The following is a 21111-nucleotide window of genomic DNA, read 5'->3' as shown; positions in this document are numbered from 1 at the left end:
TACAATAAGAATTGTATTAAACCTATATATGGGTAGAATTAATGTCTTTACTATGTTGAGTCTTCCAAGCCATGAACATGGTATACTTCCCCATTTATTTAGCTCTCCTTTGATTTCTTTCATCAGCATTTTGCAGTTTTCAACATACAAGTCCTTGTCATGTTTTGCTAGATTTACACTTTTTATTTCATTTTTCTCAGTGACTACAAATGGTATTATATTAATATAAGTCTTCCTGTTTTATTGCTAATATAAGGAATACCATCTTTTTAAATATTTGTCTTGTATCTTATGACCTTGTGGAACTCACTTATTTGTTCTAGGAGGTATTTTTTCTTCTTTGTATATTCCTTGGGATTTTCCATGTATACAATGAATATCATATGAAAATAGGGATAGTTTTATATTTTCCTTTCCATCTGTATGCCTTTTATTTCCTTTTCTTGCCTTACTGCACTTGCTGGGGTCTGAAGTACTATGTTGAATAAAAGTGGTGAGAACAGACATCCCTGCCTTGCTCCAGATTATAGAGAGAAAGTATTCAATCTTTTACCATTAAGTATGGTATTAGCCATAGGTATTTTTATTCTTTATCAATTTGAGGAAATTCCCCTCAATTGTTAGTTTTCTGATAATTTTTATCATGAATGGGTATTGAATTTTGTCAAATGACTTTTCTGTATCAATTGACTTTTCTTCTTTAACCAGTTCATGTAGTAGATTTAAACTGATGTTCAAATATTTAACTAGCCTTCATCCATAGAATTGGTCATGGTGTATTTATATATTGCTGAATTTTATTTACTAATATTAAGAATTTTTGCATCTGTATTCATCAGGAATATTGGCCTGTGGTTTTCCTTTTTTGTACTGTCTTTGTACAGTCTTGGTATCTGGGTAATACTGACTTCATAAAGTGAGTTGGGAAGTGTTGCTTCCTTTTCTATTTTCTGGAAGAGATTGGGTAAAATTGGTATCAGTTCTTCTTTAAACATTTGCTAAAATTCTTTAGTGAAATCATCTGGGCATGGAGTTTACTTTTTCGGGAATTTTAAAATTATGAAGTCAATTTCTTTAGTAATTATGTGGTTATTTAGTTTACTCTTTGTGTTAAGTGAGTTTGGTAGTTCTTGTGTTTCAAGGAGTAGTTCATGTGATCTAAGTTGTCACATTTATGTGCATAGAGTTGTTTATAGTATTCCTTTATTATTCCTTTGATATCTGCAGAGTATTTAGTAAAATCACATTTCATTTATGCATTTGTTAGTATCTTTTCACTCGTAATTCTTTGTCAGACTTGCTAGAGATTTGTCAACTTTATTGATAATTTTAAAGAATCAGATTTTTGTTTCATTGATTTTTTTCTCTTTTTTATGTTCCTCAAATTCTTCTCTTATCTTTATTATTTTCTTTCTACTATTAGCTTTGAGTTTATTTGTATTTTTTTTGTAGTTTGTTAACATGGCACTTAAATGATTGATTTGAGACTTTTCCTTTTTTCTTATGTAAGTATTTAGTACTATTAATTTTCCTTTCAGAATTGTTTTAGCTGAATCCCCAGATTTTCATATGTTACATTTTAATTTTCACTCAGGTCAGTTTTTTTTTTTTTTTTTAATTTCCCTTGAGACTTCATCATTGACCAATGGCTTATTTAGAAGTGCTTGGAGAGATATTTCTGTTATCGTACTGTTATTGATTTTAATTTGGTTCCATTTTGGTCTGAGAACACATAATGTGTATAATTTCAATTACTTTAAATTTGTTGAGTTTTATTATATGGCCAAGGATATGGTCTGTCTTAGTATATACTAAGACACTTGGGCACTTGGAAAGAACGTGTATTCTGCTGTTGTTGCATGGAGTATTCTGTAAATGTTAATTAGGTCTTGATGGTGGTATTATGTTCATCTATATCTTTGCTTATTTTCTATCTAGTTCTATTTATTGTTGGGAGAAGGATGTTGACATCTCCAACTACAACTGAGAATTTGTCTATTTCTCCTTAAGTTCTGTCAGTTTTGGCTTCTTGTAATTTAAAGCTCTATTGTTTGATGCATACACATTTAGGATTTCTATGTCTTCCTTTTGCATTGACCCTTTAACCATTATGTAATGCCCTCTCTGTCCTTGAGTAATAATTTTTTTTTGCTCTAATATCTGCTTTTTCTGATAATCAGTATAGCCCCTCATACTTTCTTTAGATTAATGTTTGCATGGTATGTCACTTCTGTTCTGTTAGTTTTAACCTGCCTATATTGTTATATTTGATGTGAGTTTCTTTTATTAAATAGATAGCATATAATTGGATTATGTTTGTTAAATCATTTCTTGTAATTGGTATATTTAGACCATTTACACTTAATGTAGTTATCAACATATTGATATGTTATTGATAAGTCTGCCATTTTATTTATTTACTTTTGTTTTATGTTCCTTCTGTTTTCATTTCTCTATTTTCTTTTTGCTATGTTGTTGTTCTTCATGTGAACATTTTTTAGAATTCCATTTTGATGTATGTATAGTTGTTTTGAGTGTGTCTTGTTATATAGGATTTTTAGTGCTTGCTTTAGATATATATTATTTTGGTATAACATGACAGTCTACTGATATCAACATTTTAACAGTTTTGTTGTGGAAAACTCACCTCCCTTTAAGTCCATTTCCCCTTTTCATTTGTAGTGTAAATGTGTTAAATATTTCCTATATATACCTTTAGAACTGCATCAGATAAATTTAAAATTTTTGGTTCAACCAGCAAATATCATGTAGAAAACATAAGAGGAGGAAAGTCTATTACCCATTTACTCATATTTTTATTTTTTGTTCATCTTTTCCTTTCTTATATTCCAACAACCTTCTCTTACCATTTCCTTTTTTTTGTTTCAATAACTACTTTTTGATATTCTTTTAGGTTGATTACAAATTCTGTCTACTTTTCTTATCTAAAAACATTCTTGTTTCTCCTTCATTTCTAAAGTATATTTTTTCTGGATATAGAATTCTGCATTGACAGTTCTTTTCTTTGAGTACTTGAAAAATGCTTTCCCATTTCTTCCTTGCCTACATGGTTTTTGAAAAGAAATTTGCTATCATTGTAGTTGTTTCTTTTTTCTTTTAAAAATCAAGTGTTACTTTTCTCACACTGTTTTTAAGATTTTTTCTTTGTCTTTTGTTCTCAGAAGTTTGATTGTGATGTGTCTTGGCCTGTATTTCTTTGCGTTTATCCTGCTTGAGATTTGCTCACTTGCTTCAATCTATAGATTTATATATTTTGCCAAACTTAGGAATTTTCTGCTATTATTTCTTCTACTGTTTGTTCAGTCTCATGCTTTTTCTTTTCCTTCTCGGACTCCAATGACATGAATGAATGTTAAATCTTTTATTTTTATCCCATAATTCCAGACGCTTTGTTTTATAAAAGTCTGTTTTCTTTTTATTGTTCAAATTGGATAATATCTGTTACTCTGTCTTTAAGTTGAAGAACTCTTTCATCTATGCACTAGAGTCTGCAGTGGAGCCCATACATCAGGTTTTTGATTTTGGTTTTTGTATAATATGTTTCAGTTCTACAATTTCTATCTGGTTTTTCCTTATACGTTATCTTTCTTTACTGAGACTTTCCATAATTTGTTTCAAATGTGTTCATGATTACTTATTGAAGCATTTTTGATGGCTGCTTTAAAATTCTTGTCAGATAATTTTAACAACTATATCATCTTGATGTTAGTGTCTGTTGATTATATTTCTTATTCAAGTTGAGATTTTTCTAGGGCTTAGTATGATGAGTGATTTATTTTTATTGTACCCTAGACATTTTGGGTATTATGTAATGAGACTCCATGCCTTATTGAATCTGTTTTATCAGATCTCCTCAGACTTTGTACCAATGAGGTGGTTGGGGTGAAATTCCAGGTTCTCTACTCATGCTCCATGACACCTGGGGGCCAGGGGAATCTTGTTACTCTTGAGCAGATATGGAAATTCATATTCCTCATCAGGCCTCCACTGGCAACACAAGTGGAGGCTTATTACTACCCGATAGAGGTAAAAATCTTGACTCCTTATTCTGCTTTTTCTAGCACTACCTCAGTGGGGGCTTGGTTGTGCCTCCTCACAGCCTAAAGAGAGTGAAATTCGAGAGTTCACATGTGGCCTTTGCTGGTTGGGTGGGGGCTGGGGTCACAGATTTTTTTTCATAATCTTTGTGTACAAAAGGTTGGTTATCGTCTCAAAGTTTTGTTTTCCTTGGTTACCCCATTCTTGGTGCTTTGACTAGAAAGAACAGGCTTTTCTTTAAGTTTTAAAAAATTCTGTCTGCACCTAATGGTATTTTTGGGTTGCTGGCTTTTACAGTTTCTGCTCTGGGATAAGTAAAGCAAAAGGAAACCCCACAGCATGCACACACACACACACACACACACACGCACACACACAAGCACACAATTTTTCTTTGAGTTCCAAGGTTGTTAGAGGCTCCTCTGTTCTCTCCACCTTTCATAGTCTTCTTGTGTTTATTTTATATGTATTGACAGTGTTTTTACCATTCAGTATAAATAAAAAGAAATGTGTTTATTCTATATTTTTTGGAACCAAATGGATAGCCTCTTTTTAATACTCTTATTTTTTCCTCAAATGTGTTAAGTACCAGAGGCCCTATTTAGGAAGCACTGATAATCAGATTGTGGCAGGTGCTTTTACATCAGATTCTATTTTCCTTTTGGCAAATGGGGGCTTTCTTGTACCCCTCATGTGACATACAGAGGCTGTGAGGAGAGGCTCACTGTCCATTCCCATTAGCCCTGGCCAGAGTGAAAGATAAGCAGAGTCACTTCTCTTGGCACCATTTCTCCCTCTTAGAAGGAGATGGTGGAACTCCTGTTCTTATAACTCCGGGGCGTCTTTTCTGCATGTGTTGGGTTTGCATGAGCGCAGGTGCCTGCTCTGTGCCGGGTGCTGTTCTCACCACCACACACGTGTGGAATCCTGTAACCCTCGCTGTGGCACCATCACACAGGTGCCCTGTGACCCCTAATACAGATGTGGGAACCCCAACACTGACTGCTGAGACAACTCACCAGTGATCCCACGGCCAGTAGGGCAGGGCCATGGCTGTAACTGGGATCCCAGAGCCTGCCTTCAGCCTGCTGGGGGCGAGGTCACAGGCTGGAGAGAAAGTACAGGGGCTTTTCTTCAGCAAGTGGAGAATTTGATGATATGCCTTTATTTCCATGATGGCTGCAGAGGAGGGCATTGAGAACAGCCTCAGAGAAGCTCAGAAACCGCTCGTCCTTCTCTGCCAACGTTGTCTACACCACCCCAGGCACGCGCGTCAACAGGTACATCAGCCGCCTCCTGGAAGCCCGCCAGACAGAGCTGGAGATGGCGGACCTGAACTTCTTTACCCTGAAGTACAAACATGTGGAACGGGAGCAAAAGGTAAGTGGCTCTGGTTCTAAACTTCCCTGGTGCCATCTGAGAAGGCACGGCCCGTCTCGAGGGAGCCGCTGACGGAGCGACCTCTCTCTCTCACAGTACCACCAGCTTCAGGACGAGTACTTCACCAGCGCTGTCGTCCTTGCCCTCATCCTGGCTGCCTTATTTGGCCTTGTCTACCTTCTGATAATCCCACAGTACGTATGTGCGTCGGGGAGATGGGAGGGTCCCCAAGAAGTCCAGGTTTCTGGGGTTGGTGACTGTGTTTCCTTTCCTATGTTCAAAGTTCACCTCCCACTGAGCCTGACATTTAGGGGAGACGTTGGCCACCCAGCAGGTCTCCATTTAGCAAGCCTTGATGGCATACAGCGTGAGGCTGGCCACTTTCAATTTTTAATTCTGAATTGACTCAATTCTAAGATGTTGTATATTTTCAGTTTCTCCAGTCCTGCGACATGCACCATTGCCTTAATAATCGCTTTTGAGGGTGAAAACAAACGGTGCACCAAATAGGCTCATTGGTTTCTGGGTCCATGTCATTTTCAGAAACATTAAAATAAGAAAAAGCAGCCTCTGAAGAGGAAGAAAAACATAGTGATTTTCATAACATTTAAATATCACGTGAGTCCACGTGAGTTTGGCAGCTTTCGTTTTTTGGCAAGAAAGACACCACAGTCGCCACTCACTACTTTCTTCCAGACATTCCCGTTTCTTAATGAAACCTGCCTATGGGAATAATATTTCCTTTGAGATTCTAGAAAGCACCTGGAAGCCGCCCACACCTGCTGAGGAGGAGGAACCTCAGTCTGGGGTGCTCTGCATCCCACCCAGCCCCGGATGCTGGAACATAGCCACTGCCCTATGGCACTATTTGGAGATTAAGCCTTTCCTAAAAATGCCCTTCCTAGGCAAAGCTCAGCAAGAGGACGGTTCAGCAAAATCTGGGCAACTCCTATCTTTCCATCACAAGGAAAAGGGCTTCCAGAAAAGTTTTGTGACTCTCAGCCTAGGCTAGCTTTTGGGGGTGAGGGTAGTGGAAATGGGTGAGGTGGGCTCAGGAACAGCCCCCTCTACTGGGAACCACAGATGCCCTCCCCTAGAAGAGAACTGTGGGCAAGTCCCCAGGGACCAGAGTGCAGGCAGCTGTGTCAATGACACTGCTTCCTCCTGGGGGCTCAGGGGATTAGAGGAGGTGCTGATTTCCAGGTACCTCTTAGGTCCCCCTCTCCTGGTGCTTGCCTGGCAGTGACCCTCATGTCTTCTGTACTCCAGGAGTGTGGCTGTCTTGCTCCTGCTAGTGTTCTCCATTTGCTTCCTGGTGGCCTGTGTCCTGTACCTGCACATCACCCGGGTCCAGGTATGTGGGTGGCCTGTGTCCTGCTCCTGCTCATCACCTGTTCCAGGTGCTTGGGTGGTGTGTGTCCTGTACTTACATGTCTCTTGGTCCAACTATGTGACTGGGCTCTGCCTTCCCTCTCAGCAGGACAGGTGGGACAGAGAAGGTAATTCTGTCCCCTCACCCTCCATGGCAGGAAGCATCTGCTGATGTAGCAGGTGCTCATTAATTCCCAGTTGTGCACTGGGTGTGCACTCTTTTGGGAGCCTGCCTGACAGGCACAGTGGGCTGGTGAGTGTGCCGAGCAAATAAATGAACACAGATATCGATCCAGTTCTCCTGCAATGGAGAGTCCACAGGGGGACAGGAGTGGGATAGCTCTTCGTATGTTCGTGTTATAGACTTGGGGGGTGACATTTCTCCAGGTGATGCTTTAACTGCTTTGCTCTCATGGACTTTTAGAGCAAAAGCTTGAGCTTTGCAGCCTTGCACCACCCATGGTTCACTGCAGAGGACTCTGTTTTTTCTAGTTCTGCGTTCCTTTGTCACATTCTCCACCTTCATTTCCAAATGCTCCATTTCCCCAGCCTGCCCCAGGTGTCACTTCTGGCAGACACAGTATTATTTTTGCATAATTATTGAAAACGGAAACTTTTTGAAAAGATGAAGTTCATGTTTATTCATTTAACTTTGTCATTATTCATAGGTAATGTCTTAATTTTTTCAATTAAAAAATGCGAACTATTAAGATTGCATTCCCAGTTCTTTGAGTTTTGTAGATTGGGTGGCCTTTTGGTGTGGTGAACTTTGGAATTTCCCACTTCAAATGATTTCATATAATTTTAAGTGAGAGCGTGAAAGATGGATGATAATTTTTCAAGCCTATCGCTGTGTCCCCATTGGTGGGAACCAGCGTGCAGCCCCCTGCATGGTGTGCACATAGCGTAAGTCGTGCAGAAAGTGTAAGAAACCGCTGGGGAAAAGGAACGAAGCAGGACTTGAGGACTGCACCAGCCTGGGAGGCCCTGCCCAGCTGGTCCCCTCCCAGGATATTGGTTCTCATGAGTAGATTACAGCACTTCCCATGACTCCACCAGAAGACATGTTCATGTGACCAGCAAGCAAAATCTGCACCGACTTGTCCATAAAAATAATACTCAAATTTTAAAAACCTCCTGGGTCCACAAAACACATGTCCTGGGAGACGGGGCCCCCGTGACTGCCTAGAATCGTCCCCTCTCTGTTGTTAAGGCAGCTGCCCTCATGGCTGGAAACTTCAGCCAGCATCATTCCTGGGTGGTTATATTAAAAGTAAGTCAGCCTATGTTAACCCGTGTAGCGTCTCCCTGACTCCGTTATTTCGTTCTCTTGGTGGGCTCCGCCCTGGGCTCCATAAGGTCCTCTCTCTCTGAATGTCCACTCCCCCTTCTCGTCCTCTCCTGTAAGCAAGTGTGCAGTGTTTTTTTTTTTTTTACTAAGTATGTGTTTTGGAAGCTCCAGGCTCAAAAAGCCGCAGGGATCGGACGTTCCGGGGAGCAGCCCAGAGTGGCACTTGTGGCCCGTGTGCAGGAAGCCGACGGGAGCCCAGGTGCCCAACTTCCCAGCTAGGACAGGAGGCGGACGCAGCTCACAGCAGCGTGCACTGGGTCAGGGCTTGGTGCACCAACACGGGCTTAGGCGCGTTTGTCGGCCCTGAGCTGGGCTCTGAGCATCCCCCAGGGGGTGACTAGGGACGTGGCAGAGTCCTGCGCCAGCCACTGGGACGGCAGCAGGATGGAGGCTGGAGAGCTGCAGGGGAGGCCAGCAGGCGGAGGGCATGCCCGCCCAGCGGAAGGCCAGCGCGGCCAAGGAGGAGATGTGAGTGGGTGTGGCTGGTCACATGGGCAGGATTAGACCTAGTTGCCAGAACACACCCCGAGAAAGCCCGTGGCATCAACAGGACAGAGAGGTTTTCCTCCCTGATGTCGGCAGTGTCCACAATCACTGTGTCCAGGGTGGGTGTGGCAACTCCGTGGCCACTTGGAACCTTTGCCACCCACTTGGCTCCCTCGTCCCTCGGGCATGTGCCAGCTCTGGGCACTGGGCTCCAGCTCTCCAGGCCTCAGTGTTGCCCTCTCTGAACTGGGGTGATGATGGGCCCCACCTCGCTGGCCGCCACGAGGATTCAGTGAGCTGGTGTGAAGTCCGTGGCGCGGGACCTGGCATACCACGTGCTCGGTTGGGGTGTCCTGAAATCGAGTAAGAGGGAAAAGGCCGAGGAGAGAAAGAGCTCCTGGGTGGAGCCCATCCCAGGAGTCAGCGGGGGTTTCTCATCCTGTTGGTCCTGGAAGTGGGGAGGACTTGCAGGGTCTGTCTTTGTCATCTGCGGAGGTTGGGAGAGCCGCCGGCCCGAGGGTCCTGCTGGGAATCGAAAGGGGCAGAGCTGGACTGGCTGGACGCAAGGACCCAGCAGGGACGGGGGTGGACTCGGTAGCGGTGCCAGCCCTGGTGGAGGCGTGGTGGGGAGACTGTAGGACTGCCGGGCTGAGGGTCGGATGCTGGGCCTAGAGAGGAAGGGGAGGGGCAGGAGAAGGGGTAGCCGGGGGGCCATACTGGCCAGGCCCCAGGTGGGGCCGAGGGTGCTGTGGACAGGGCAGGCCAAGGTCACCTGGCATCAGGCAGGTTGGGAGACACTTGGCTGGGTCCTGGGGACGTGAGCATGGCGTGGTGCTCAGGGTGGCTAGGGTGTGCCTTGGGCAGGCTGCTCCGCACTGGCCTGGTGCTGACAGGCTTGCCCTTGAGCCTTGCTCCCGTCCTCCCTTGCCTCTGCCTTACTGCTCAGTGAGCTGTTCCACATCCCGTCTTCCAGGAGCACTAAGGGAAGGAAGGCAGAGGGGATGGGCTCGGGGGCGCTGGGCCCGCCTGGGCTGCTGGGGTAGAGGGAAGTGCCCCAAGGCTCATGTCCCGTTCTGGGCCTGGCTCCAGGGTGCGGGGTTTCGAAGGCAGGATTTCGATGGCAAGATTTGTACCAGTAACGATATTCAAGTTAAACTCGATGGCTTTGAAGAACAGAAAATTAGAAAACCTGTGCAGATGTCCTTAAAGATGGGGGCGAGGGGCTCGAAGCACACAGGGGAGTGGGTGACCCCCAGAGACAAACCAAAGGGCTTCCTTTTGGCCCCTGCGAGTGCAGGCAGCCAGGAAATGGCACCTGCTTCTTCTTTCCTCCCGTCCTCGCGTGACATCCTCTTCTGCCTCAGTCCCCCAGCGGCTCCGAGTCCGTGTCTGTGTGGGATTGAGATTATTTATTGAGCATAAATTAAGTCACTACTGTTGAAACTTCAAATTGCAACTCCCTCGCAGGTTGTGAAATCAGTTTCTGTGAGGTGTGAGCAGCTGTGTCTTTACAAAGGCATGCACTGGAAATGAATGAAAACCATCGTCCTGCATCAGGGCTGGGGGTCCTGCCTCAGTTGTGGTGGAAGGGGCAGTCATAGGAAATTTGTTTCTTAATTCGACGCCCCATCAGAAAACTGGGAAGGGCCCTGCTGCCTCCCTTCCTTTCACCAGGCTGTGATAAGCATTGACCCGCCTGTCTCCCGGCCACCCCTGGCGCCCCAGACGTGTTCCTTTTTTGCCTTAATGCCTTACGCAGCGTGGTGAGGGCTGAGTGGAGACGGATGCAGGTGTGGAAAGGGTAGACGGAAACATACCGCTCCTTGTTGCGTTTGTCTAAACCGTTGCAGCCCCTACAGCCCGGCAGCTGTGCACCGGGAAGGCGTCATCCTCCCAGTGTCACCTCCGCAGGGAGATGGTCTACACTGCTGGCTGTCTGCGTCCTCCCCTCAGCACTGTGGCGTTTTGCTCAAAGATTGCACACCGGTTGTATTTGTGGGCTCCTCCCACTTGTGGGGTCTGTTTCTTAAATTCAGCTCGTGTGGGGAGCAGCCCAGTCCTGTAGGGGCTGATGCTCCGGAATGCTCACTTGCGCTGTGGCTGCAGTCACTTTGAATCGGTGTTGCTGTCATTTGTACCTGCCTCGACGTCGTGCTTTGAGGGTGTCAGTAACAACCAGCAACCTGCTGGCTTTGCGTTTGATTGAATGTAGGTCACGTTCTTGGGGAATTTTCCATTGTTCATATGAGAGCAGCTATTTTTTTTTCTATATTTCCACAAGCTATTTTCATGCCATTTTTGACTGCGGACGTTCATTTTCCGTTTTGCTTATGAAAAAGAACCAATAAGCATTACCCAGATGAACTATTAAAACAAAAAGAGCGGCCCCTCCAACTTCAAAACAACAGACTTCGCTGCCTCTCATTTGTCTGTTCTGCTCCTCCAGGAGCACGGCAAAGCGGATCCAGCTCCGCGCTGCTCCTTGGGGTCGTCACCGTTCGATTTCTGGAGAGGCAGTTTAACTCTCACGTATTTGATTGCACGTTCACAGGATCAGGTATTGAGCATTGCGTGAAGAGGATCCGAAATACTCCGGGGCTGGTGGCCACAGCCCTCCGCCCAGGGCGTGTCCGGGGCAGCCAGCCTCCCAAAGCTGCCTCCGCCCTCCAGAAAGTCTGTGGAGCCTCAGTCACGTTTTACAAGTAACTGAATAGCCCATTCAACCCGCCTGAAACGAGAAAGGGGATTTATTGGCTCCTGGGTCCAGAGGAACCAGAGGACGGAGAGCCCGGGTAGTTTGATCCAAACGGCTCATTTCTGCCCAGGGCCCACACCCAGACCCCGCCCCCGCCCCCTCTGGCTCCAAGCGCAGCGGGGGCTTCTAACTTCCCTGCCTCCCCCTTTGTTGCCAGCCAGAGGAAACTGATTTTATTTATTTTTTGTTTTAAATTTTATTTTTTATTGGCAAATCATAATTGCATATATTTATGGGGTACAGTGCGATGTTATATGTGTACATACATTGCGGCATTATTAAATCAAGCTAATTAACATATCCATCATTTCACACGCTTATCATTTTTTGTGGGGAGAACATTTGAAGTCTAGTCTCTCAGCAATTTTCAAGTATATAACACATTATTATTAACTGTAGTCACCCTGCTGTGCAATAGGTCACAAGAATGTATCCTTCCTGTCTTTTTGGAACTTGGTACTCTTTGACTAAAATGTTCATTTTTTTCTCTATCTCCCAACCCTCCCTGCCCCCAGCCTCTGGTAACCACTATTCTGCTCTTACATCTGTGAATTTGAGTCTGTTAGACTCCACATATGCAGGAGTCAGATCACGCGGTATTTTTCTTTCTATGCTTGGCTTATTTCACCTAACTTAATGCCCTCCAAGTTCATGCGTGTGGTCACAGATGACAGAATTTCCTTCTTTTTCAAGGCTGAATAGTATTCCATAGTGCATGTGTGCATTTCTTTATCTATCCATCTGTTGATTGTAGGTAGGTTGTTTTCATCTCTTGGCTATTGTGAATAGTGCTGCAGTGAACATGGTAGTATAGATAATCCTTTTTGATATATTGGTTTCATTTCCTTTGGATATATACCTAGAAGTGGAATTGCTGGATCATGTAGGGTAGATCTATTTTGAATTTTTTGAGGAACCTCCATACTGTTTTCCATAATGGCTGTACTAATTTATGTTCCCACCAACAGTGTACAAGTGTTCCCTGTTCTCCATATCCTCCCCAACACTTTTCTTTCATAATCTTTGAGAACAGTCATTATAACAGGTATGCGGTGATAGCTCATTATAGTTTTAATTTGCATTTCTCTGGTGATTAGTGATGTTGGGCATTTTTTCATATACCTGTTGGCTGTTCCTATGTCTTCTTTTGTGAAATGTCTATTAAGATTCTTTGCCTGTTTTTTTAATTGGGTTATTTGTTTTATTGGTATTGAGTTGTGTGTGTTTTTTATATATTTTGGATATTAACCCCTTATTAGATGTATGGTTTGCAAATGTTTTCTTCTAATCCATTGGTTATTTCTTCACTCTATTAACTCTGTCATAGGAGAAAAGCTCCATGACATTGGTATAGGCAATGATTTCTTGGATATGACCCCAAAAGCACAGGCAACAAAAGCAAAACTGGACAAATAAGGTTGCATCAAACTAAAAAACTTCTGCACAGCAAAGAAAACTCTTTGCTTTTAAAGGCCTCATGTAATTAGATTAGATGCACCGGGTACTCCTTTCTGAGTAACTCAAAGTCACCTGAATAGTAAGCGTAATTACTTCTGCAGAATTCCTTTTGTTATGTAATGTGACATAGTCATGGGCCTGATAGCTCCTCAGAGTCACTGGCTCAGGAATTAGAGTGAGAAATCTTGGGTCCCATTTTAGAACTATTCCAAGTATGCTTAATAAATGTTAGATTTATTAGTTTTGTAAAAATTTCTCCATATGTTTATAACTGACAGGGTTTTTGATATTTTGACAAAAGTTTCTAAGGGTCCTGGGACAATCCTAATCTATCCCATTGATTATCAAAGTCACTCTGTATGGTTTCAGCTTGCATGGTCATTTTAACAGCCACTCACTACCATGCAACACAAGCACTGCCAGCATTGGGTGCTGATTTAGAGCATGTGCTGAGTCCTGGAGAGCCTTGCTGCAGCCCCTCAAGAGGCTGCCACCTAGCTGGTGCTGTCACTGAGCCTTTAGAAGGCCACTCTACCGTTCCATGAAGCCAGGGTGATGGAGCGGTAAGACTGGTGACTTATATCAACACATGCCCCTTCCTGTACCTATGCGGTGCAGTGGCCGTAGCCATGCGCACCTTGGGGAGTGGAGGCCCATGTTGCTGAGCCCATCAAAACCTCCATCCTTGCCACCATGGCCACTTGGCTTCTGTACCCATTGGATGATGACAGGGTGGCTAGAGAAAGAGGCTGGTATCCACAAAATGGGACACATTACCCATTTGATTATTAGAACCCTCCCTTTGGTGAGCATACACATACAACACAAATACCGTCACATTTTTTTTGCCCATTCAGAGAGGTGTATCCACTTGCCTCTTCCCCAGACCTTCTTGTCACCAATTTCCAGTCATGTTTCTCCAAGTCCTCGACCATCCAGCCAAACCGCAGGCCACAGCTCCTGAATCAGAACTAGCCATACATCTGGCTATTTCTCCTTCCAAGCAAAAGGCACCCCCAGGTGCACTGCCCAAAGGTCTGCCCGCTGGGAGGACTGCCCTTTACCACTGTCCTAGGGACAGGGGCTGTAGTGCTGCGACTGGACACTTGCCCATGGTGCCAGAGCACAGCTGCCTGGCACCAGGCCTGCATCACGTCTTCCCCTGCCAGTGGATCATGGGGAACTCCCCAGGAGCCGTAGGTGCAGGCTGGGAGAGAGAAGGCAGTGCAGGGGGAGTGGCGACCATGACCATTTGGGCCACTTCTGCCCAATCACATGTGTACCACTTCCATTTGATGGTGGAGTGCTGCTGTGCACACCCGCCTTCAAGGCTTGGTGGGTCGGGTAACTCCCAGTTCAAGAGGGAAGCTCAAGTTGCACGGAGCTTGGTGGCTCGTGGTTAAATGTCAGGCTTTAAGGCCCCATGGCAGGCCTGGATCAGTGATTTGAACCTGGCTCTTGCCCAGGGGAGGGAAGTGCACTAAGCCAAAGTCAATCAAGTGTCTGGGCCTCGTGCTGCTGGAGAGGGGCTCTCCTTCCTGAGTAGAGAGCGGAGACCCGTCTTCAGGTGGAACACGACAGCGCTGGAACTCAGGGAACCCGGAGCTGGGGCCCAATCTGTAACCACCAGCTGAGTGAGCTGGGACACACCTCCCTGTCTTCATCCAGAGAATACGTGTTACTGGGCTCGGTGGTCACTGTAGAGTGGGAATGAGGATTAAAGACTAACTCAGACAGCCTGCTGAGGGCACCCTGGCAGTCACAGCTCTGTCGGGGTTAGTTGCTGTTTTCTATAAGGTCCGTGTAGGTATTTATTTTAGTTTATATTCTAAGTCAGAATGTAAGTGTGAGGGTAAAAAGGGCTTCTTACTTTTATCCATGAAATTGTTTGTTGAATATTTCAAGATGATTTAAAGTGAATAGGTTTGGAGTAAAATTTCTAATACATTAAGAATTATATAAAACCTGTGTGCATAAAATGATAAAACTAATTTACAGCATGTAAAAGAAAACACAAATGAATGGCAACTCATAGCATTTCTGAGATGGAAGAATTCCACGTACTGAGAATGTCAAGTTAATCTATCATTTAGTTCATTTCAGTGCCAGTCAACGTCATAGAGCCCAGTGGAGGGAGGCAGGGAGGGAGGGGTCTTTTTAATTTGAAGCCTTCAGGTGTTTTTCTTAACCTTGGCAAATTTTTCACCTGGGCGAGCAAGTATGTGAAAATAGCCAAGAAATCTGTGTGGAGGATGAAAATTGGGCGTGGATCGAGTGGCGTGGGGCTTGCTCTTCTCATTCTGTCGTGTGAATTGTTTACTGCGCGTGTGAATCAGCTTGGTAATCAGAGGACATTTTTTAAATTAATATTTTCTTGTCCAGTGTTTTCCAGGGTGCCTGACGATTCAGATTCGCACTGTCTTGTGTATTTTCATAGTGGTCTTAATCTACTCGGTAGCCCAAGGATGTGTGGTGAGCATCTCTGGCCCTCGGCGGGCGGCGGGCGGGAGAGGGCACACCCTGCAGAGCCAGCCCGGGAGGCCGGGGCCGGCCAGTAGAGATGTCAGGAACAGGCTAGGGCTGCCCAGAGAAGGAGGGAATGAGAGACCTCATCTAGCAGAGGGGATGACACCTCTCCCTGGTACAGGGCGAGCCTGTTCCTTCCTAGTACACAGAGGACGGGGGCGGGGAGGAATAACAGGACGGAGCTGCCATGCTGGGGACACTACCTGGTCCTCGTAGGCCTCTCGGCTGCCCCAGGAGCCAGTGGGGAGCTGGTGGGAGGCCGGAGGCCTGGGGGCAGCTGTGAGAGGAGGAGCAGCTGTGCATCCTGAGGCCCGGCCTCCCTGAGCTCCTGCGCCCCCTCCTTCCCAGGTGGGCTGCCTGCCCTGGGCCTGGAACTCCAAGCCCAACAGTACCCTGGTGGTCTTCTCATCTGGGGGCCGGCGCACAGCGCTGCCCGCCCTGCCCTGCGAGTCTGCGCACCACGCCCTGCTCTGCTGCCTGGTGGGCACCCTCCCGCTTGCCATATTCCTGCGGGTGTCCTCCTTGCCAAAAATGATCCTGCTGTTGGGGCTCACCACATCCTACATCCTCGTCCTGGAGCTCAGCGGATACACCAGATCTGGGTAAGTACGCGGCTGCCAGGAGACAAAGCCCTGAGCGGGGATGTTGCTAAATTCTGTGTATACAGCTATGTATTATAGTCTGCTGATCATAAAGCTTTTAATAAGGCCTAATTATATACAAAGTGTTTAGTTTGGTGGCTTCTCTGTTTCATCTCTTTATCCCCGATTCTAGCAAGGCCTCAGACCTCCCAGTGAGAAGTGGCTGTAGGCCTGGGTCAGCCCCATGAGCTGCTGGTGGGTGTTACCCCTGGAGGGTCGCTCTCCCATTGATTCTTGGCTGGATGGCAGAGTCTTGCCATGGAAGCTCAACACTGACTTGGCTTTCTCCCTCATCTCCCACCAGGGGCGGTGCCGTCTCTGGGCGCAGCTACGAGCCGATCATGGCCATCCTGCTGTTCTCCTGCGCGCTGGCCCTGCATGCCAGGCAGGTGGACGTCAGGCTGCGGCTGGACTACCTCTGGGCGGCGCAGGCAAGATGAGCCCTTTCTGCTTTCTGCGGGGCGGGGGGGGGGGGAGAATGCAAAGAAGCCTCAGCAAGTGTCAGGCGGGGCCTGTGTGCTGAGACCCCTGCAGAGGCCCTTGCTCAGCAGCACGCAAGGGCCGGGCACCTTCGGAGGGTGTGGGAGTATGTCGGAGGGGCATGGCGAGTGGGAATGGCACCCGTGGAAGCAGCTCAGGAGGCCGTAGTGTGCATGTGACAGAGCCTGCCTGATGGTCAGTGTGGCTGTTTGGTGAGGCAGTGAGTTCCCCGTCCCTGAGCAGTGTGTGCAGTTGCTAGTGCCCAGGGGCTCAGCCTCCACTGGACAGTAAGAGCAGGTCTCATCAGGGTCATTGGGACACTCGAGAAAATGCTAAACCTCACACCACCCACCCAGGTTAAGCAGGTCTGCAGGTGGGGGCGGGGAATCTATATTTTTAAAAAGTACCCAGGAGATTCTGATGCAAGCGGTGTGGGGACCGCTCTGGAGACTCTGATGTGTGAGCCAGCCTCAGGCCTCGCCATCTGGGCACAGGCTGTGGGGTGTGTGTCACACTTTCCTGGAGTCTGTAGGTGGCTTTCTGTTTGGGTGCGAGCCAGACACTGACCCTGAGTGCCTGCCGTGGAGTCGCATGCAGAGACAGCTGGGGTGTGCCTATGTCCACTCCACAGCTGGGGGCCAGCGCGGCATGTGGGCGCGGGCGTGAGTGCGTCTCTGCGTGTCCCACCCCTTACGTGCACCTGCTCTGCGCTCCCCAGGTCTAGGAGATGAGGCAGTTGAGCATTCTGTACTGGCCGCCTGGGTTCCATCTGTGGAACTTGCAGACTGTTTCCCTCTGGGAAAATGGCTCCACTGCGGTTTCTTCACCTAAAAGCAGGAATTGAGGCTAATGAATATTAACTTTAGCAAGAGCCAGTCATCTTACTGTGACACAGTAAGAGTAGCTCTCTTTGCAGTTGGGGCTGTTTAATCTTATTCAGTCCTCCAAGCAGCACCGCCCGGGGGGATTCCAGACAAGAAGAGAGGGGCTGCAGAGGTGGCATGCCAGGGCTGGGTAGCCGGTGAGTGAGTGGCCAGGCTGGGATCCAGGCCCTGTCTGCGTGACCTCCGGGTGGGCTCCGAACTCCTGGTCAGAGCAGTGTGTGAGGCCAGGCCGACACTCTCAGCCTAGGGCCTCCACTCTGCAGCCAGGGCTGAAGCCCAGAGTGGGGGCTCAGAGCAGGCAGGTGCCGCCTCCAGGGTGGCAGGAAAGGACCGGTGGCCAGGACCAGCCGAGGGCTCACCACAGAGGTAGGAATCCCAGCAGTGCCCAGGTGTCTTCTGGTGGCAGGACCCAGCTCAAACAGGCCTACTGGAATTGGGGAGCCTGTCGGTTTGTCATCCTCATTCCTGAGGCTGGCTGGGTAGCAGGCCATGCGGTCCAGTGACTGAGACCTTGGTCTGCAGCAGCAGAGGTGGCATGGGTTGGGCATGGCGTCAGGTAGTCCTCGTCCCGAATTCCAGCAGCTCCATGCAGGGTCTGTGTGACTTGGGACAGTGACCAGCCTAGCTCTCCTTCCTCTCCAGCAGTATGCCAGAAATCTCTGAAACCCTTTCCCTCATAGGGAGTCTGAAATGACTGGAATTCTCTTCCCCACATGCCTGGCCACAGGCCTGGCGCACAGTAGGTGCTCAGCGAGGCTGTGTGGTCCTTCATGTGACAGCCCACTGCCTTGAGACAGTCCCTGAGGCCACTGCATGGAGAGCCATCTGCTGCGGGGATCTCTCTCTGGGAAGGAGAGGCAGGGAGGGTGCGAGGAGCATCCGGAGGCAAATTGTCACTTAGACAAAAAAAAAAAAAGTGGAGACAGTTGTTTCCTTCTAGTTTTAGTAGCGTGGAAAAGACAGAAGCAGCTGAGCAGATGTTGTCCGCACAGCAGGGCAGTGTGCGTATTTAAGATGGCGGAGAATTATTTTGTTGCTTTGGGTAAACAAAAGGAAGAACATACACGTGTGCACACACATGCACACACTGAGTACGTACATACGGATACACAGGCGCACAGATGCGAGGTGAAAACCATTGTTTATTCTTTTTGTCTGTCATGGCTTTATTGAGACATACTTCTCATAACACGCGATTCACTCCTTCCTGTGCAGTCCAGTGGTGTTCATTATGCCCTCCTGCAGCCATCACTGTGATCAATTTTAGAACATTTTTATCTCTCTTTAAAGAAACTCTGTCTCCATTAGCTACCACTCCCCATTTCTCCCCAGACCCCAGCCCTAGGCAGCTGCTGGTCTCGTTTCTGTCTCCAGATTTTACCGTTTCATTTCACACACACACACACAGCCTGTGTGTGTGAAGTTAGTGCCTGTTCTGGGCAGAAGATGCCCCTGCGTGCTGCCAGGCGGAGCCCCACACGAGCCCGGCGGTGGGGGAGACCCCCAGGTTCCCGAGGGTCCTGTGGTCCCGAGCTGCCTTCACTCCGCACCCAGATTCCGGTTCTGGGTGGTGGGGGCCACTGAGATCCCAAGTGCCTGGCCCCTCTCCTGGGGACGCGATGCTGAGTGGTGGGCTCATTGCTGCAGGACAGGGCGGGTCCTGGATTCCCGCTGCAGACTGGGTAGGGGCTGGGAGGGCACGCCTGGGGGAAACACAGCTGAATCTGACGTGTCCCCGTGGAAGGACTCAGGCTGTGGTGCAGGGGCAGGCAGGGAATGAGTTGTCACACGAGAGGGCCCCACATGGGAATAGCAGGTGTTTCCCTGGACCTCGTAGGATGCTTGAGATTCACCTGTGGAAGGAGGAGGGGTGGGACAGAGGGAAAGGGACAAGGATCATGGCAGAGGGAGCCTTCACAGACACCCTGCGAGGAACCAGCACCCAGTCACAGGGGCCAATGCCCCTTCCAGGTTCCCTCCCTGTGGGCGGTGGAGACTGACACATCTCCAAAGCCTGAAGGACAGGACCTGATCCCCGTCCTGTCACTGAAGGTGTCTGATAGTGGAAGGCAGTGTGAAGGGAGCCGAGGGCCAGGTGGAGCCCTATGGTCACCCACATGGAGGACACCTTGCATGGTCAGGGCCCCCCCGGCAGGCACCTTGGAAGGAGTCCTGCGTGGTTAAGGGGTGGTGGTGGAGTTGGTCTCCGCGGGCTCTGTGCGTGTATTGCCAAGTCTGGGCTGAGAGGACAGCGACCTCCAGTTGGCTGAGGTCAAGAGCCCTTAATGATGCGTGGACTGTTGGAAAGAGGAGGGTGGGCACGGGCAGTGCCAGGCTGGTGTGGCACTGGGCAACCTGGTGGGAAGGGGCCCCGGAAGCAGGGCACAGGGAGGGTCACCCAAGAGGGTTCACGACCTTTGGTCAAAGGACATGGCCAGCCCACTGTCCTGGACTTTTGGCCCTTGGCAACGCTCCCCATTGGCTGAGCCCGATTGGAAGCAGGAAGCCAGGGAGCCTGTTGCTGCAGCGCTTGGGTCGGCCTCCCTGGGACAGAGCAGGGGGTAGTAGAACGCAGATGCAGCACACACCGGTTCCTAGAAAGCTGATCTGTCCAGCTGCTGTTTGCCAGAGCCATGCCAGGTAATGGGAGAAGAGCCTCTTTATGACGGGCTATGCCAGCGAAGGTGGTCTTTGTCCACCACGCTGGCCTTCCAGGGTAATCCAGCTGGCTGGTCTGGGAAGATCTGCAGACCCAACCATCAGCTGGCCCTCTGGATTAAGACCTTACAGTTGCGAAGACCTACTCAGAGCTTGAGAAGGATGGATTTAGAATGAGCTAGGAAGACTGGAACAGCCCGGGCCAACAAGATCGAGGTTTCCGGGTTGTTTAGTAGGGTGCTCAGCTGGCTCCCTACTCTCGCAGGGCAGAGTGGGGCCTTGCCGTGACTCCTCCAGTTGGAGCACACTCTCTGACGGAGGCATTTTCGACCGTCTGGGTTGGCATGGCCTTTTCTTCGCTTTGGTGTCCTTTTAAATGCTATTAAATGCAATATCAGACCCTGCCATGGGATTCTCCTTCCAATGACACCCCCTAGCAATGCCCGCTCTGTATTGAGCTTGTTCACGATGTCAGGGTGAGAACACATTCCCAGGCCTCGGGGCAGCCCAGGTAAGCCTGTGGGTCCTCATGCATGTGTGTCAAGAGGGAAGGGTTGCCTAAATGGGACACACCGACGTATTTTTCCAGAGGCCTAACGAAAAATGCCACCCGCTTACCTGTAACTCCAGCAAAATGTGGAACCTTCTAGACTTTGTTTGCTCTTTGGATATTTAGACATGTTGTACAAACATCAAAGTGCTTCAAACTATTGCAAAATTGCCAGGCCAAAGACTAGGTGGGTGAATTATTTACATAGACAGGTTGGTCACAGAAACCTACATGAACAGATGGGCCTGTCCCTTGTGACGACATCCTCGGCTTCTTTAGCCTTAACCGTTGGGACGCTTTTGTTCCGGTGTTATTTTTTTCTTTGAACTCAGTAGATGATCACTATGACAAATATAATTTCAATGTTTATGCCACTTAGTATCAACGTAGTTAAAACAACTTAATTTCTCTTCCAGTAAATGCTTAATTCGAGGGCAATTCCTATTTTGCGGTCGCCATTATTAACATGGAGAGTGAAGGTTGCCAGAGGTTTGGTCGTGACACAGACCTGG

At 48.0% G+C, this 21111-nt stretch overlaps 1 protein-coding gene across 1 annotated transcript in view; it reads left to right on the top strand.

The window, feature by feature from the left end:
- The window catches only part of ADCY1 (adenylate cyclase 1), a 137585-nt gene that overhangs the window by 102212 nt on the left and 14262 nt on the right, over positions 1-21111 (top strand). The window contains exons 9-14 of the mRNA XM_012763424.3: positions 5245-5439; positions 5536-5633; positions 6709-6793; positions 15243-15332; positions 15735-15988; positions 16332-16458. Of these exons, the coding sequence (XP_012618878.3) occupies positions 5245-5439; positions 5536-5633; positions 6709-6793; positions 15243-15332; positions 15735-15988; positions 16332-16458 (849 nt within the window). The remainder of the gene's footprint in view (positions 1-5244; positions 5440-5535; positions 5634-6708; positions 6794-15242; positions 15333-15734; positions 15989-16331; positions 16459-21111) is intronic.

The sequence above is a fragment of the Microcebus murinus genome, chromosome 9, assembly GCF_040939455.1.
Source record: "Microcebus murinus isolate Inina chromosome 9, M.murinus_Inina_mat1.0, whole genome shotgun sequence".
NCBI classification, from domain to species: domain Eukaryota; kingdom Metazoa; phylum Chordata; class Mammalia; order Primates; family Cheirogaleidae; genus Microcebus; species Microcebus murinus.
Note: the sequence above shows the minus strand (reverse complement) of the source record. Positions and strands in the feature narration are given on the sequence as shown.